Source organism: Lepidochelys kempii, chromosome 1 (genome assembly GCF_965140265.1).
Source record: "Lepidochelys kempii isolate rLepKem1 chromosome 1, rLepKem1.hap2, whole genome shotgun sequence".
Lineage (NCBI taxonomy): Eukaryota > Metazoa > Chordata > Testudines > Cheloniidae > Lepidochelys > Lepidochelys kempii.
In genome coordinates this window covers 286393850-286410223 of record NC_133256.1, presented here as the reverse complement: position 1 = coordinate 286410223, position 16374 = coordinate 286393850, and the positions used below count along the sequence as shown (strand labels likewise).

General features: G+C 39.2%; 1 protein-coding gene across 2 annotated transcripts in view; it reads left to right on the top strand.

The window, feature by feature from the left end:
* RAP1B (RAP1B, member of RAS oncogene family) overlaps positions 1-16374 on the top strand; it is a 76085-nt gene that overhangs the window by 49513 nt on the left and 10198 nt on the right. For both annotated transcript variants that reach the window (XM_073327835.1, XM_073327836.1), the window contains exons 3-5: positions 1811-1879; positions 5212-5268; positions 13109-13249. In XM_073327835.1, the coding sequence (XP_073183936.1) occupies positions 1811-1879; positions 5212-5268; positions 13109-13249 (267 nt within the window). The remainder of the gene's footprint in view (positions 1-1810; positions 1880-5211; positions 5269-13108; positions 13250-16374) is intronic.

Genomic DNA, 16374 nt, shown 5'->3' with positions numbered 1-16374 from the left:
GCAAGCTTGCCTTCAGTTAGTCCCTTATGCCAGTGGTTCGCAGATCTCCCAACTGAAACTATTCCCTCTCGCTCCTGTCCATCACACCCTTCCTTTGACATTTACTTGTGATAAATGCAACATGTTTCATATTGTCAAAATCCTTGTCAGAGTATTTTGTTTGATTAATATCTATTACAATGGGAGCCTTAATCCCATTTGGGTCCTTACGTGCTAATAAATGTGCAAAAACACTAGAAAGAAACTAATTTTTTTCTCAAGTATATTTGTCTCTACAGAGGAGTTGTTCAGCTGCCTTACAGCAACCCATAATATTCTAAACCAGAAGTCTCCTAGCACTTTCATGGTGGTCTGTGGGGAACTGGGTTTTTGCACCATGCTGATGTCTCCTTTCCAGGTGTTAAATGGCATCTGAAGGGATCTTATGAACGTGTTATGTACTTTGAGATCTTCTGTGTAAGCAATTTGTGCAATTGCCATGGGTGCTATGACAATGAATTTGAGGGGAGGTAGTCCATGAGACCATGCCTTAATTAAAATATGGCTTGTGCTATGGAAAAATTTAGGAACCGTGGGCCATAACTCTCCCAACATGCATGGGAACTATGAATGTTCTGGGCTCCAGGATTTCAACTTTTTTTTTGTGCTTTAGCTTACATCCATGGACTACTGGCTGAAATAAAACCTTTTTCCCTGCAAAAAGACACTAAAAGGAAAATTTTGCACCAAACCTGTCTTAAGCTGACATGAACATAGAAGGAATCCAGAGTTTATGGTAATGGGTAATGGAATCATCTTGCATTGCTATTGCAGTTTTGACGTTGAGTGGTAGCCCCTATGCTCTTAGCCGCTGGACTTTTTAGTCAAAGATCCACAAGTCCCATACCAAAGTAGCCAACCTGTGGCTCTGGAGCCACATGCAGCTCTTCAGAAGTTAATATGCGGCTCCTTGTATAGGCACTGACTCCAGGGCTGCCACTACAGGCGCCAAATTTCCAAAGTGCTGGGGGGTGCTCACTGCTCAACCCCTGGCTCTGCCACAGGCCCTGCACCCACTCCACCCCTTCTCGCCCCCTCCCTTGAGCCTGCTGTGCCCTTGCTTCCCCCCATGCCTCCTGCATGCCACAAAACAGCTGATCGGGAGGTGTGGGGATGGAGGGGGGAGCTGATGGGGTGGGGGGGGGCGCTACTGATGTATTACTGTGGCTCTTTGGCAATGTACATTGGTAAATTCCGGCTCCTTCTCAGGCTCAGGTTGGCCACCCTTGTTCTAGAAAATATTGACAGCCATTTAGTAGTCCAGGATACACATTTTGAATTTATAGTACGAATAAAATAGGTTGTAGACCATACAAAACAGCTCTTGAATTTGTGTCGAAAACTGTATAACTATACAACATGTGTTTCTATCTAACTGTATTAAGTTGACTTTTTCCCCAGGATATGTAAATAACTATTTCATAGTAATGTTAGTCTTTCAGACATAGATTATGAACTCATTTGCTCTAAACAGTCCTATTTTAAAAATGACTTATCCACCCTAACTTGGGTGGATAAATACATGTAAGTGTTAGAACATGGATGTACCTCTAATGCATTTTGTTTACAGTCTGGAAGAAATGTCTGCCTGTTGTCTTATACGTATTCTACACATCTGTATTTTACACAGAGACATATGTCTGCCTTCAGTAAATATAGGAACGTGCTCTTGGCAATTGTATGTACGCTTAGAACAATATGTGTTTAAGACCTTTATATAATGTCAAAATATATAAAGAAAGTTGTATAAGGGAACTTCTTTGTGTTGCAGACTGTACAGTTTGTTCAAGGAATATTTGTTGAAAAATACGATCCTACGATAGAAGACTCCTACAGAAAGGTAATGCAATGAATTAACAGTGATGCTACACTAACCATACAAGACAAAGATCATTTTTGAAACTCTAAAATGAACACTATTTTAAAAAATTAGCAAATACTTGACCATAAAATCTGAATGGTAAGAGCATTAAACCCATCTAACATCACTAACTCATTTGACATATATGAAGAGGAAATATTCATGAGTCAATGAACCAGAGCACGTGATTATCAATATGGCTTCTGGTGATGACATAACCACCTTTTGAAGAGCCTACCTAAAGAGATAATGCAAGTACAGCTTTCAAATATTGCAATTTAAGCTTAAATATTTTACTGTCTATAAATAAGTTAATGTGCAATATCGGAGTGTTAAGTTTGATGTCATGATACTGTGCATAAATGATAACACCCATTCAGTCCTAAATTCCTTCATAAAATCCAATCCTGAATGCTCTAAACATATATAAAAGTTCAGGCAATTATTACACCCTACAGTAACACAGAAGTACTTTATCAAGATACTTACAAACGGACTAGACCCAAGGTGTTCAAACCCATGTTGGTTGGCTCCAACTTGGTAAGGCGGTTACTAACAATGAACCCTTAAAAGCTCACCTTGTTTATATCCTCCTAATAAGTAATGTCATTGCCAGTTGCTAACTTTAGCTAAGAACCAGTTTGGGGTTGACCTCTTTCCTGTCCCTGAGTAGATACAATTTTAGGATTGGACCCCCTTCAAGATAACATTGGTATATTAAAGGTTACTTTCAGTTTTTAATCGTATATCACAAAACAACATCCTTATTTGTCTGTTAGAACCAGTTTGTAACTTCATCTATAATTTAGAGGCCCCTTTTCACAGAAATCTTTTCTCATTAACCACATTCTAAGCTTAGCCTTCTCCCCAAAGCTTGTCTTGCTCTAGATGCCACATTTGTTCTATCTTTTGAACCTAATATTTTCAAGGCCTTGTTAAATTTTTCCCTATATTTTCAAAGCCTTTCCATGACTGCTAAAACCCCTTTATTTTAATTAAGGAAAATGTATGTTTTAATTTCTACATGGGAGGCATTGAATAGAATAGGATCTGACTCCTACTGAAAGCTGTCTACAAAGGTGGGTTGGTGCCTAGTGTTGAAGTTGGGGAAGTCCGGCTAGAGTTTGTAATTAGTGCAAGGTTGCATTAGTGAACTCCTAAAACAGTGGTTCTCAAACTCTATACCATAATGAACTGCTTGAGACCATTCATTATTTTTACTTAGAGTGAAATATTAAAATAGCCTTACCTTGATGCCCTTTGATGGGGGGGGGGTGTATAGAGAGAGAGCTTATCCAGTTGTGGTAAGACTGATCCAGACAAACTGCAGTGACAAGAGTATCCCTTGTCCTGTCTTCAGCTGGGGGGGTAGGCTCACCTCTGACCTGTTCCCTGTTGTTGTCTACCTCAACTCCCTATTGTCAAGGCACTGAAGCAGCTAGCTGGTGGCTTTGTGCTAGCTCGGTGATAGAAGGGGAATCACTGAGCGCGAAGAATATCCCAGACTTACTACTTTCCTGATGACCAGGTAGAGTCACTGTAGTGGAAAATTTTACTCATGTGAAATTTGGTCTAGCTCTACGTATACAGAAAATCTAAAAGAATCTTTTAAACAATTTGTTGGTACTCTTTTTAATCTCAGCCTTGGAAGTAAGGGGCAAGAATTTCAGGTCCTGTCCAGTAACTGTTGGACCCTCACCACTTCAAAGCACCTGCAGTAAATTACACCAAAAATGCTAGCAAGCATTATAAAGGTGGTGAAATGTTCCTTACTGCATGTATTTAGATTATTCAGTAGATCTCACCTTAGACTTAACATTTGCATATATTTGAAAGATCAGCTTTCAAAAGAAACTAAAGCCACTAGTTATTCTTATGAAGTATGAAAAGGTCAAATGGTCTCACATTAATCTCTGCTTCTGTTAATGAGGGCTTTCAACTAGGCTTCATAACAAAAATTAACATCTGTCTGACTACATGTGGTCCTGGAATGACTAAGAATCCCATGGATTTCTTCTCTGAATTGATCTGATTCTGGAAGTTCTTAGTCTGAACAATATCAATACACTTCCTTCAAGCAAGGGCAATAGCAATGACATTCTAACTTGTTTTGTGGTTTCTGTGCTTTTGAAAGCATTGTTTTGGCAATTGTTGTAGTTATGTGCACACCTTATTAAATCTTAAGTAATAGTAAATAAAAGCTTTACATAAAACAGATTAGTCTGAACTTCAAGTATTAAACTGCTTTTTAAAACTTCAGAATTCAATGACTACAATATCTAAATTATTTTAACGTACTGTTGACTTGAGATTTCAAGCCAAGATGTCTTATAAAGGAAATTGTTGAGTACACCACTTAACAGCATCCCTTCATAGTACAGTAGTGGCTACTGAAAAGGCCTTATTCTCTTCAGAGGGAGAAGAAAATGGACGAAATGTGAAAAAACAATCTTTCCTTCTTAATTGTAAATAGGCTTCCTTTCTGAACCAAAACTTTAATGACAGGTTTCAGAGTAGTAGCCATGTTAATCTGTATTCTCAAAAAGAAAAGGAGTACTTGTGGCTCCTTAGAGACGAACAAATTTATTTGAGCATAAGCTTTCGTGAAAAGCTTATGCTCAAATAAATTTGTTCGTCTCTAAGGAGCCACAAGTACTCCTTTTCTTTTTGAGAATACAGACTAAGTAGCAAGCTCCCTTAAACTTATCAATTTGCAAACAACTCTGCCAATCCTCCTTCATGGGTGGAGTGACAGATGAGATGGCCCCATATACCTTGAAGGAGAGAGATGCTGTCATATTATTGCACACTTAAAGCAAACTGATAAGTGATAATTCCGTGTTGTAATCTACTGCCACCTCTCCATTGATCCAAATTGCCCTTTTAATGATCATCAACATGCCACTTTAACTTTCTAGCTTTTGATATGTGCTTTTCCTCACAAATATTAAGTGTACGTGCTTGCTGAGAATGCCCATTGGACCAAGCACAAACTAGCTGTGTTCTCTGCTTATAGCAGACTGTAAAGATTTATAATCTTTAGTATATGGGTATCATTTTCAAAAGTCCCTAAGTACTGCTTTCAAGATATTTAGGCTCCTAAATCACTTGGGCTTCTGGGGGAAAAAAATTTACCTGTATCTCCTGCTTTCAGAGTACATACACAAACTTATTAAAAGCTAGGATCTTATTTTCCCTTACTTTGTCTTGTGTATTATTAGATTAATTGTAAAGGGAAACAAGTTGCCTATTTGACAGTCTTTCTTGTTTTGAGAAGAAAAATTTTAACCTGATTTTTGTTTCCTTGACAGCAAGTTGAAGTAGATGCACAACAGTGTATGCTTGAAATCCTAGATACTGCGGGAACGGTATGTACAACTAATTAGCCTCTGTATATATGTATTTTAAATACTTCCAAAATAGAAAAGTGGAATGACAATCAGTGGTGATACACTAGTTTTTAATCATTCGCTGTACAACACCGACCACATTTACGCTCTCCACCAACCAGTATTTAAGCAAAATTGGAAGTAACACTGCAGAAAGTAAATTGTATGCTGCTTATGATTGCTTTACCTTGTAATAGGAAAACCTAAAATTACATAATATAAGCAATATAGGTCTTGTTAGCCCTCTCTAAGGGATAGTTCACCTCTATGTAGGAGTCTTAAATTTAGCCCAGAAGGTGGTAATCCTGATTTCTAATGGGGAATTCTCTATACTAGAGGTCGGCAACCTATGGCATGCGAGCCAAACACGGCACGCGAGCCAATTTTTAATGGCATGCTGCTGTCTGCCGGACCTGGGCAGACAGCAGCATGCCACTAAAAAATCCTGCCCAGCCTGGCCCACTCTTTTCCGCCCACCGGTCTCTCCTTGCAGAGTAGGCAAGCTTCACCCTCCCCCAGCCTCTTCCCCCAGCATGCTGGGTTCCTGCCCCTCCTTCTCTCCCTCCCTGTGGCCAATCAACTGAGGGCCCTTGCTATGGAGGGGGAGAGGTAAAAGCGGAGCCTCAGAGCGTGCTCTACTCCGGGGACCTTGGGGAAGGGGGTGGAATCAGGGCATATCCCCTCCAGCCCCTGCTGTGAGCTGCTCAGGGCAGGGGTCTGGGAGCACTCCCACGACCCCAGCCCACACCCCCCAGCCCTCTGCCCTGACTCCAGCACACCCCCCGCACGTACCCACACCCCATGCCCTGACTCTTGCACCCCACACATCTCCACTCCCACCCTGAGCACCAAACAGGAGCTCCTGCGCACCCCCCCTCCCATTCCCACCTGCACCCCTCGCACCAAATGGGAGCTGCCCACGTAAGCGCTCCACACCCAAACCGCCTGCTCCTTCACCCCCAGCCCTGTTCTCAGCCCACTCCCACCCTCAACTCTGTGCAGAGAGAGGAAGAGAATGGCTAGAGCCAGGGAGAAGGTAGGTACCTACTCTATGTGGACAGGGCCAGGACTCCAGACTGGCAGTGGGCTGAGCGGGGCCGGCAGCCGGGACCCTGGCTGGCAGGAGCCGGTGGACAGAACCCCAGACCGGCCGCGGGTTGAGCCGCTCAGCCCACTGCCAATCTCGGGTCCTGGCCGCAGGCTGCGCTCAACCCGCTGCCAGCCTAGGGGAACAGAAATTCCACACCGGTAATGGGCTGAGCAGGCTGGCAGCATAAGATCAGCATTTTAATTTAATTTTAAATGAAGCTTCGTAAACATCTTGAAAATCTTGTTTACATACGACAATAGTTTAGATATATAATATATAGACTTGTAGAGAGAGACCTTCTAAAAAACTTTAAAATGTATTATTGGCATGCAAAACCTTAAATTAAAGTGAATAAATGAAGACTCGGCACACCACTTCTGAAAGGTTGCCGATCCCTGTTGTATACCTTGTCCTCCCATGAGGTATGGTGGTATTGTTTTGTTCTAGTCTCTCTTCCTGGCAGCCAAAGTTGGGCTTACGTGGGGACTTGAGATGTATAGGCTTTGTGGTGGTCCTCTATACAGGAGTGAATTTCACCTTTATGGCCTGATCCAAAAACAGTTTTAGTGGACTCCCATTGACTTCAATGGGTTTTGGATCAAGACTCTTACAGCAGACCTTCTCCCCCCCCCCCCCCCCCCCAACAATCGTAACAGCAGACTGGTCCAATAACACTTCCCTGGGAATTAGCAGCAAAGTTCTCCTTAAATGTGTAAAATGAGATGGATCGAGTGGCCTCTTTTTTTCCAAAACAAGTAATGCTTTTATCAGATGTAGTTGTAGCAGGATGATATGAAAAGGCAGAGGCGTGTCTCAGTTGCATTGGCCTTCTGTTGCTTTCATTTTTCAACATTACTCATTCAGAGTTTTATTTCCCTTAAATTATTTCTCTCTAGCTATATTAAGTTTCATTTTTCCTATGTTTAATCTAGTTTAACATTTTCACCAGGTTTTTCATTCTCTGATTCTTTACTATTTCTGTCCACTGGTGTGTTGTCCCCTGTAATTTATGAAAGCTCTGAATGTTGCATAATATACAGACTCTCCAAAACTAGTGCCCTACTGCTTCCTTCATTACATCGTCTTTATTCACTTCAGCAGGGAACTTAACGTCCTGTTCATGTCACCTATCTCCTATTGGGTCTCAGCTTATGTTAATGTCAATCACAAGGTTTTTGGTACATGTTGCAGTCTTAACACTACAATCTGTGTATTGTATGATAAATCCTTACCATTATATAAGTTTCTCTACTGTGGTGTTCTCCTTTACTTAAATGGTTACCCCCTAACATTTAACTCTGTCAGTTAGAATGTAAATGGCGTATAATACATTAATTTATGAACCAAAACTTTAGGTTTAGGCACATTCTTTTTAACACACATCCTTTAGCGTGATTAACTTGGTTTTGTTGCTAAAATTAAGCTGAATAAGTTTAGCCATCCTTTTCTACTTTATCTGCCTAAACCATGGCTTAAATATAGAACTCTGATAACTCAGCACTTCTGTTGGGTTGTTAATTTTATGGTAACTAATTCATAAATTACTATTTTGCTAAAAACTCCTCATTTGTTCTGTAACTGGGTCTCCCATACCCATAGTTTGGAAGAATCCTGAGGGTGGTTTTTTAGAAAGCCCTCCCACCATGGGTTTTATCAAGCATATTCATTTTTTTTGTAAGTTTACGGGGTTGTTTTGTTTGACAGAAACAGGGTTTTTACTTGAAACTGTGAATAAAAACTCTTAACCTGTTAGAATAAAGGGAGGAATGAGACCATCAAAATGCTTGTTATGGCTCTTAAGCAATAAATTATAGAACTGTTAACGAGCATAGAAGGGAAGGTGAATGGATGGTGAGTGGAGAAGCTAGTGAGTGAAATGTGCTGTTGTTTAGATATTGAATAGAGGGGTGTGGATGGAGTTGGGAACTATTCTGGGTAGATTGGGTTGTAGGTAACTGAAACTTTCAGATACCTGTCTATATTGGGCCTATTTTAAGCTATCTGATTCAACGTATTCAGTGTTGAATTCACAAGGATGGCTGATTCTCAGGGCTTGTCCCCACAGACAGCGGTGCAACTGCACCGCTTTAGTGAATCAACTACTATGCTGACGAGAGACTTGCTTCTGTCGGCATAGTTAATCCACCTCTCTAAGAGTCTACGCCAGCAGTCTACACCAGGAGTTTTCCACACCCCTGAGCAGCGTAATTATACCGATGTAAGTACCAAATCTCATTCTAACTGAATGTGAAAAGCTGCAATTGTGGGTATAGGAATTGTCAATCAGTATGAATTTAATTAAAGGTGAAGGAACTGGAAGGAAACAAGTGATTTGAATGGACTGAAGTAATAAAAGACATTTAAAAGTAAAATGTATAAGTGAAGTATCCATGTAGAAAGGAGTCTCTGTCCTCTCAAAAGGTGTGGAATATCACCAAGATTTTTCAAGATCAAATGTATAATTGAATGTAGCTTCCACTCTTGAAGTGGAAGAACAAAAGATTGAGTTGAATCCTCCAAGTGAGATACTTCTGATGCCAATCTTGTTGAAATGAGCCATGATATACTGGAAGGCCTCAAACAGGAACTTATCTTCAGTATCAGCTTAATTCAAAAACACACACTCTTCATCTTCAGTACCCCAAAATTGTAAAGATCCATGGTGTTCCATAAAATTGAAAACTTTATAAGAAAAATTTCAACCTATTAGGTAAACATTTTACTTCAAAGTGGCACAAAATTAGCAGTTTAAAGAAATGAATGAAGCATTTCACCTTGAGTATACTTCTCCACACATTTCAGCTTGCAGCTCCCACGCTGGATGCTGCAGCGGAAGAAAGGAAAAATTAGAGGAAGAGCTAAATTGTAACATTGTGTACAATGTTCCCCCACATGGGGGAAAATGCACTCCTTGTCACTGCTATTGATTCTTTCCTGAAAAAAGGATAGAATGCTGTTCAAGTAGCTGAAGATGACCTCCAGTAATGCAGCTAAGTGTGACAGATCTTTGCCACTTGCTCAGACAGTGAAAATAAAACAAGAGACTTCTCAGGTACAGTCATTCTGAACTTCTGGTATATGGACGTTTAGCACACTATCCAAACCTCCATGGAGAAATAAACATCTAATGTAGTCCTAAAGCATGCAGCAGTTGTAGAATGACTTGAACTTCCACAGTATGCCTCATACATGATAGCATACTATTTCCTGTTGGTATTTGGGACTCTCTGGAAGGCTACATTTCCAGTCAGCTACCAGGTTGTCAGTTTACATGGAGCATGAGGACTCTCATCAAAATTTCACACATTTTTACATGAGACTCGGTTCTTTTTGCAACTCTATTCTCTGTAAAGTTCTGCAGGTGCCAGATGCGTGGTGTTGGGTTTTTTGTTTCTTTTTTTGTGGGGGTCCATCTCAAAAGAAATCTGTCTAGATCTAATTAACAAAACTGGAACAATGCAAGCAAGAAAAAATCGTAGAAACTATGGAACCTCTCCATTATTTAGCCAACATGAATGATAAATACCAATGTACTCAGTTTAACCGCATAGAGTGATCAAAACTACTGGGATAAAATCATTCCTATACTAACCATGCTAAATACTCCGCTTATAAGAATCATTTTGGGACAAGCTGACTACATGTAATACGATAATCAAGTGCAATGACATGTAATAAGCCAATAAAGTTGTTTTGAATTTGATCGCATCTCGCATTATTAGGCGTGTAGTGTGTATAAAGTTTAATCCCTGTGTAGGGGAAAAAAAGTCAAGTTTTGTGAGAGTTGATCTAGCAGGAAAAAGACACTTTCTGTAGATGAAAAACACCACCACCTGGAGTCCTACGATCGTTTTCCCAAGACCAGCTAGAGATGCAGCTCAGAAATTGGGCATTCCATGGTCTATATTGTCTCAAAGATAGGGAGAGAGGGGGAAAAAGCAGGCAAATCACGTAGGGTGGAGGCAGCACTTACAAAGTGGATCAAAAATGCCAGAGAGAAATGCCCCCAAGTGAACTGTTGGTGATGCAGAAGAACTGGCAGTGGCACTGGGTGCTTCTGACATCAAGGCCCGCTCTGGCTGGTTTGAGCACTTTAAAAAATGAGAGGGGATTGTTTTTAAGAAAATGCATGGAGAATTCGAAGACCTGGACATTGGGTCACATGAAGAATGATTAGAAAACAAGTGGATTGAAATGAGATGTGGCTTTGCTGAAGACATTTGGAATGCAGATGAAAATGGAATTTATTTTCAAGCCCTGCCTGATGGCATTCTCACCTTAAAATCAGACAATAAAAAGAGGAAAAGTCTAAAGAGAATTACTATTCTGGTAAACTGTTCCATGACTGGTAAGAAAAAGGACCTTTTACATCATCTGGAAAAGTCAAAACTTGCAATGTTTTAAAAATGTGAGACATCCTCCAGTCCTCTTTGCTGCCAGTGCATCTGCCTGGATGATGAGGTACCTATTTGAGTGGCTGAAGGACTGGGATTGAAAGTTGGGTCAGCAAAGGAAAAAGATGTTGACACTAGTGGACAACTGCACAGCCCATGTGACAACAGATGTAGCACTGAGGAATATCTGACTTGAATTTTCCCCAATCTTCACCCTTCAACCATGTGATCAGGGAATTATCAGAACTGCCAAAACATACTTTCACAAGCAAATGGTTTGCATGGTATTGCACCACATTGATGACGACAAAGCTACTGCTGTGGAAATTGCCAGGAAGATGAGTCTTTTTAGATGCCATTCTAATGCTTGCAAACGCCTAGTATGATGTCGATCCTTCAACAATCTGGAATTGGTGGGGGAGAAAGGAGGTCTGGCCATAGCACCAAGCAACTGTTGAGCCACCAAGAGAATTCAATGCGCACAAATTTGGAAGAGTGGATAAACATAATGACAATGCTTTTGTTACACAACCTGTCTCTGAGGACACTGGAACTGAAATCAGAGACCAGTTTGAAGTGAAACCCGAAAACAGTGCAGAGGCAGATGATGATGAGGTAATGGTCCCATCCTTGACACAAATGACAGATGTGATGAAAACTTTGACAAATGGCTATTATACAGGGGCTTCAATGATTTTTAACCTCCTACATCACCTTGAAAAGGAGGTTAATGTTGTGGATTGTGCATTGATCCAGAGAACACTGGACAAGTTTGTAATCACAGTGACTGTCTCTGCATTGTGCATTCACAGACATGCCACTCTGGTGACAGATGGTGACACTGCAAAATAAATATTAACGTGGGTGAATACTTTTAGAGTCCATTTTGTTTTTACATTTATGTTTATGGTATAAAAGTCAGTGTCATGCACTTTCAAACTGCAAAAAACATAAAACATTTTAAAAATTTTGTATCTTTGGATCTTTAAGAGGTGTATAGCCCTGCTAACTTACACTTTGTGTAAAGTAACATGCTGTACAGTGTTAATTGCCTTGAATAAAAGCACCAGCTAAACAATTGGATGATGATGATAGCATATTGCTCAGTTAGAATGCTGGTATGGTTTTGTTTCCATGTTGTATATGTCTAAAGGGTCAATTTCATCTATTCTTTGCAGTTCTGCTTGTAAGAATCAACCACTTACAAGAATCAAATCATCTGAGATGGATGTGATTCTAGAGCACAAATAAAATAGGCTGAACCCAGAACAGTTAGAAATGTAGCAGATGGGAACATAATCTTTAATTTGTTCCCTCTTTGCTAGCATTTAAAATGGAAAATCTAGATTTGTACCTCAGGTTCATATTTCCAAATATTTCATATTTCAGTTAATCAAATAAATGTAAAATAACAGACCAGAAGACTGTCAAGTACAAAAATCTTGTCAATCTTCATGTCCAATGTGCTTAGCACCAATCAAATTTGTTTAGCGCGCTTGAATTGATTTTACTGTAAAAGGATAGGTGCTGCAAAAGCAAATAATTTCGTATAAAAGAGAGAATATAAAAGAAAGTTCTAACTAGTTAAACGGAACTTGCTGGTCTTGTTTTTTCCTCACAGAACTGCAGGCTTTCATTTTGGACAATTTTCCTTTTCGGACTAATATATTGAATAACACAGTACAGTAGAACCTCAGTTATGAGATACTTTATAACTGACCAGTTAACCACACACCTCACTTGGAAGTACGCAATGAAGCAGTAGCAGACACACAAATAAAAGCAAATACAGTATAGTACTGTGTTAAACATAAACTACTAAAAAAAAAAAGCATTTTTCTTCTGCATAGTAAAATTTCAAAGCTGTATTAAGTCAGTGTTCAGTTGTAAACTTTTTAAAGAATTACAGACCTATCTCAGTTACGAACAACCTGCATTCCCAAGGTGTTTGTAACTCTGAGGTTCTGCTGTATATTTGTTTTTTTCATTTAACAAGACCTTAGTGGATTTATTTCACTCTGTTTTTTGGGAAGAGAATTACAGTAGCTCTGATTTGTCACTCTTCTGGCATTATAGAGATTTCTTGACAGATCCTAGAGCTGTTATCTCCCAGTGTATATATAAAAAGACCAAAAGTCAGATCTATAAGAATATCTAAGGACTATAATATTAAGGTTACAATGGACAGGATAAGCTTTTTGAAGTGCAATTTGTGTTCCAAAAATGTAAAACTTCACCACTCGTGATCCTTGTCTGGCTTTATGTGCATATTGGTGATCTGGCAGCATCTAGAAAGAAATTCAAATTAACCATTGAATGTCTTTTTTCATTACAGGAACAATTTACAGCAATGAGAGACCTGTATATGAAAAATGGACAAGGCTTTGCATTAGTATATTCCATCACAGCACAGTCCACATTTAATGACTTACAAGACCTAAGAGAACAGATTCTTCGGGTCAAAGACACTGATGATGTGAGCAGTCCCCTGTTTTTGTAGAAAAAAAATTGTATTTAAAGTCCTCATTATAAATGCTTTTTAGAGCTGTACTTGCTTTGATCAGATACATCATTGAATTCATTCCAGGCTTTAATTTGAAAGGCAAATTGACCAGTATGTGCATTGTACTGAAAACGTGACTTCTGCATCAAGCAGTCAGGAAAAAAAATCATATGTACTTTTGTATGGTGTCTAAGGTGAATCTGTCACATAGTCTGTTAATCTTTTGCTTTTAAGTACTCTGTAAGTGTATCTATAAACTCATTTTGACTAGTACATCTAAAACAAAAGTTCTGCAAAGGACCCCTGTCTTTAAAGCTGCTGAGTTTGGTCTTGCAATTTCAGACTTCACTGTTGTTCTGTGAGTGCTTATAACAGTTAGCTACAACCCAATTTTGCTTTCAACGGTATTGTTATAAAATGAGTATTTTAGCTGTGGACACACATTTGAATTTCTTGCTTACAGAAAGACTCTCATTGTTAATCAAAATGGAGGATTTCAACAGTTTCCTTTTTTGAAATAGTACTTGCAAGACTAAGCTTAGTATTACTTTCACACAATCTTAATTTATATCCCTCTGTTACTAATGACTGGTCTTGAAAATCTTAATGAGACTGAGCATTTCAGCATTTAATTGGGGCTATATTACTACGGTATAGGATGTATATGGATAATTTATCACTTGAGTGAGGGATAACTTTCAAAAGTTTGAGTGTTGCTTAAACTTGTGTTGAGGAGCAAAAAAAATTATTGCATAAAGGAAAGAGGTAGATTTAATGTGAACAGCTGAGTAACAAATGTCTTATTTTGAAATATTTTAACGGGAGTGATATCAACTAGTAACACCCTGTTCCACTTCCTTTTTAGAATCATTTGTTTTGTTGGCTTCTGAAGATCATAATCTTGTTTACTGTAACAGACATTAATGGCGGGGGGTGGAGGGAAGCTACCTCCAGCTTTTAGTTAATCTATTTAATGTTCATGAGGAATCTTGACTAATTTCCCTGAATAGATATAGCTACATCTGCTACCACTACTGCATGGACCCAGGAGACATTGAACTCTTAAATTTCAGGAAAGTTTGTTGTGGGTGTACTAGTACATGCACAGGATCTGGTGCATGTCTTCACCTCAGTTAATTCTCTTCTCTCTAATGGAACCCTAAGAACAAATATCATCCCAGTGTCCTGAATGGAGGAAGAAAGTAATTTCTAGATAATGTGAATCTCTTATTTTCATCCAAACCCGAACAAGTTATTTTTCTATTTAGCAACAAACGAGCATTGTAAGGAATTGGATGAAAACCAAGGCAACTCGAAAAAGATTTTTAAATTGAGTCTTCATTCAAATTGTCAGGCTTTTCTGAGCAAATAGGAAAAATCCAAAGGCTGCCTGAGAGGTGTATTTAGAATGATTTGGTACTGAAACATGTATACTACTTTCATAAACTCAAATCTGAAAGTCATTCAAAAGAAGTGGAGGAAGAAGGGAGAAGAGAACTGATGTAGAGGATGAGAGTTCCAGGTTGCCACTTTGGCTAAAAACAATCCTCTTTACATGGTTTCATAGTTTTTCCTGTTAAATCAAGATTGGAAATAAGGTGTAAATAGTTAACAGAGTAACTAACCATTGGAACAACTTACCAACAGTTGTGGATTCTCCATCACTGACCATTTTTAAATCTAGACTAGATGTTTGTCTAAAAGATATACTCTAGGAATTATTTTGGTGAATTTCTGTGGCCTGTGTTATACAGGGGGTCTGACTAGATCAATGGTTTTCAATCTTTTCATTTGCATACCCCTAAAGTATTTTAAATGGAGGTATGGATCCATTTGGAAATCGTAGGCATAGTCTGCAGACCCCCAGGGTCTGCAGACTACAGCTTGAAAACCACTGGACTAACTCACAACTATCCTTTCTGGCCTTGGAATCTATGAAGAGCGCAAGCTAGGTCTAGGTAAACTCCTCAAAGCCAGATCATCCAATCTGTATTCAAGTAATAAAACTCAACGAAGTCTTGCTTGACAAACTGTAGGACGTAAAGTGCAGTTCTGCTTTGAAAAATTAAGTAAAAAGGCTTTGTGGGGCTGTTTCGGTGCCATCCATGTCAAATGTTAGGTTTTTTTTCTAGTTGCTAGTGCTATCAGCTGGCTTCTTTTCTCTTGTGCATCATCTCAGCCCTGTGAACTAAATTGTGATATACTGTGTAACCTTGTATTTGGTGGGTTTTCACAGGGTAATTTGCCTGTAAATGGAGATAAAGTAAACAATTCTACTGAGGCACTGCACAAGAAGGAATGGAATCCAGTTTGCTCTTCTCTTCTCTTGTTAGCCCTGCAGAACTAACAAGTTTTGGAAGTAAAACTAACTTCTTGCTTCATTAAGCAGATCTGACTTTGAATAGAAGGAGCAAATCTCATTTTAAAAAGGGGTCACTGTACATAAAATCTCATTTTAAATGAATAGCTGTATTTCAGGGCTTTTCCAAGTGTATTCGAGGGTACCTCAGGAAATCTAGTGGTAAAGCAGCTTCTAGTCTATACCAACCATATCATAATTTTAAAATGTGACATGGAACCTGATACACTGATCAGATTAGATTCTCTCCCGCCCCCCCTTTAATTCTTAGCCTTATAACCTTCTCATCGGTGTGTTTATGGGTTACTGCTTTTTATTCCACAAGAAGTGCGATGTATGGAGTTAAAATCTGGGCTACTTATTGGGAACTGAAGTTCTCCAAATAGCTAATCCTATCTGCTCTACTTGCCATTCCCAAATCACTTTGGATTATTTACATCTAACAGATAATGGAAACTGAAGCGGGAACATTTCCCGTGTGTTTGTATATAGGTGTTTGTTTACGTCACACACATGTCCCATGTGTTTATATACAAGTTTGATGCACACTGAGTGCCAGCCACTCAGTGTGCATCAAACTTTCCTGAAACAGCAGCTCTTGGGTCCAATGGCAAGTATGCACAGGCAAAGAGTGGGAATTATGGACATTATCCACTTTGAAAACTCCAGTTACAGGTAAGTAACTCAGCTGTTTGTCATTAATTCAAGGTCAGAAATTAAGTATGTTGCATAAGTTTGG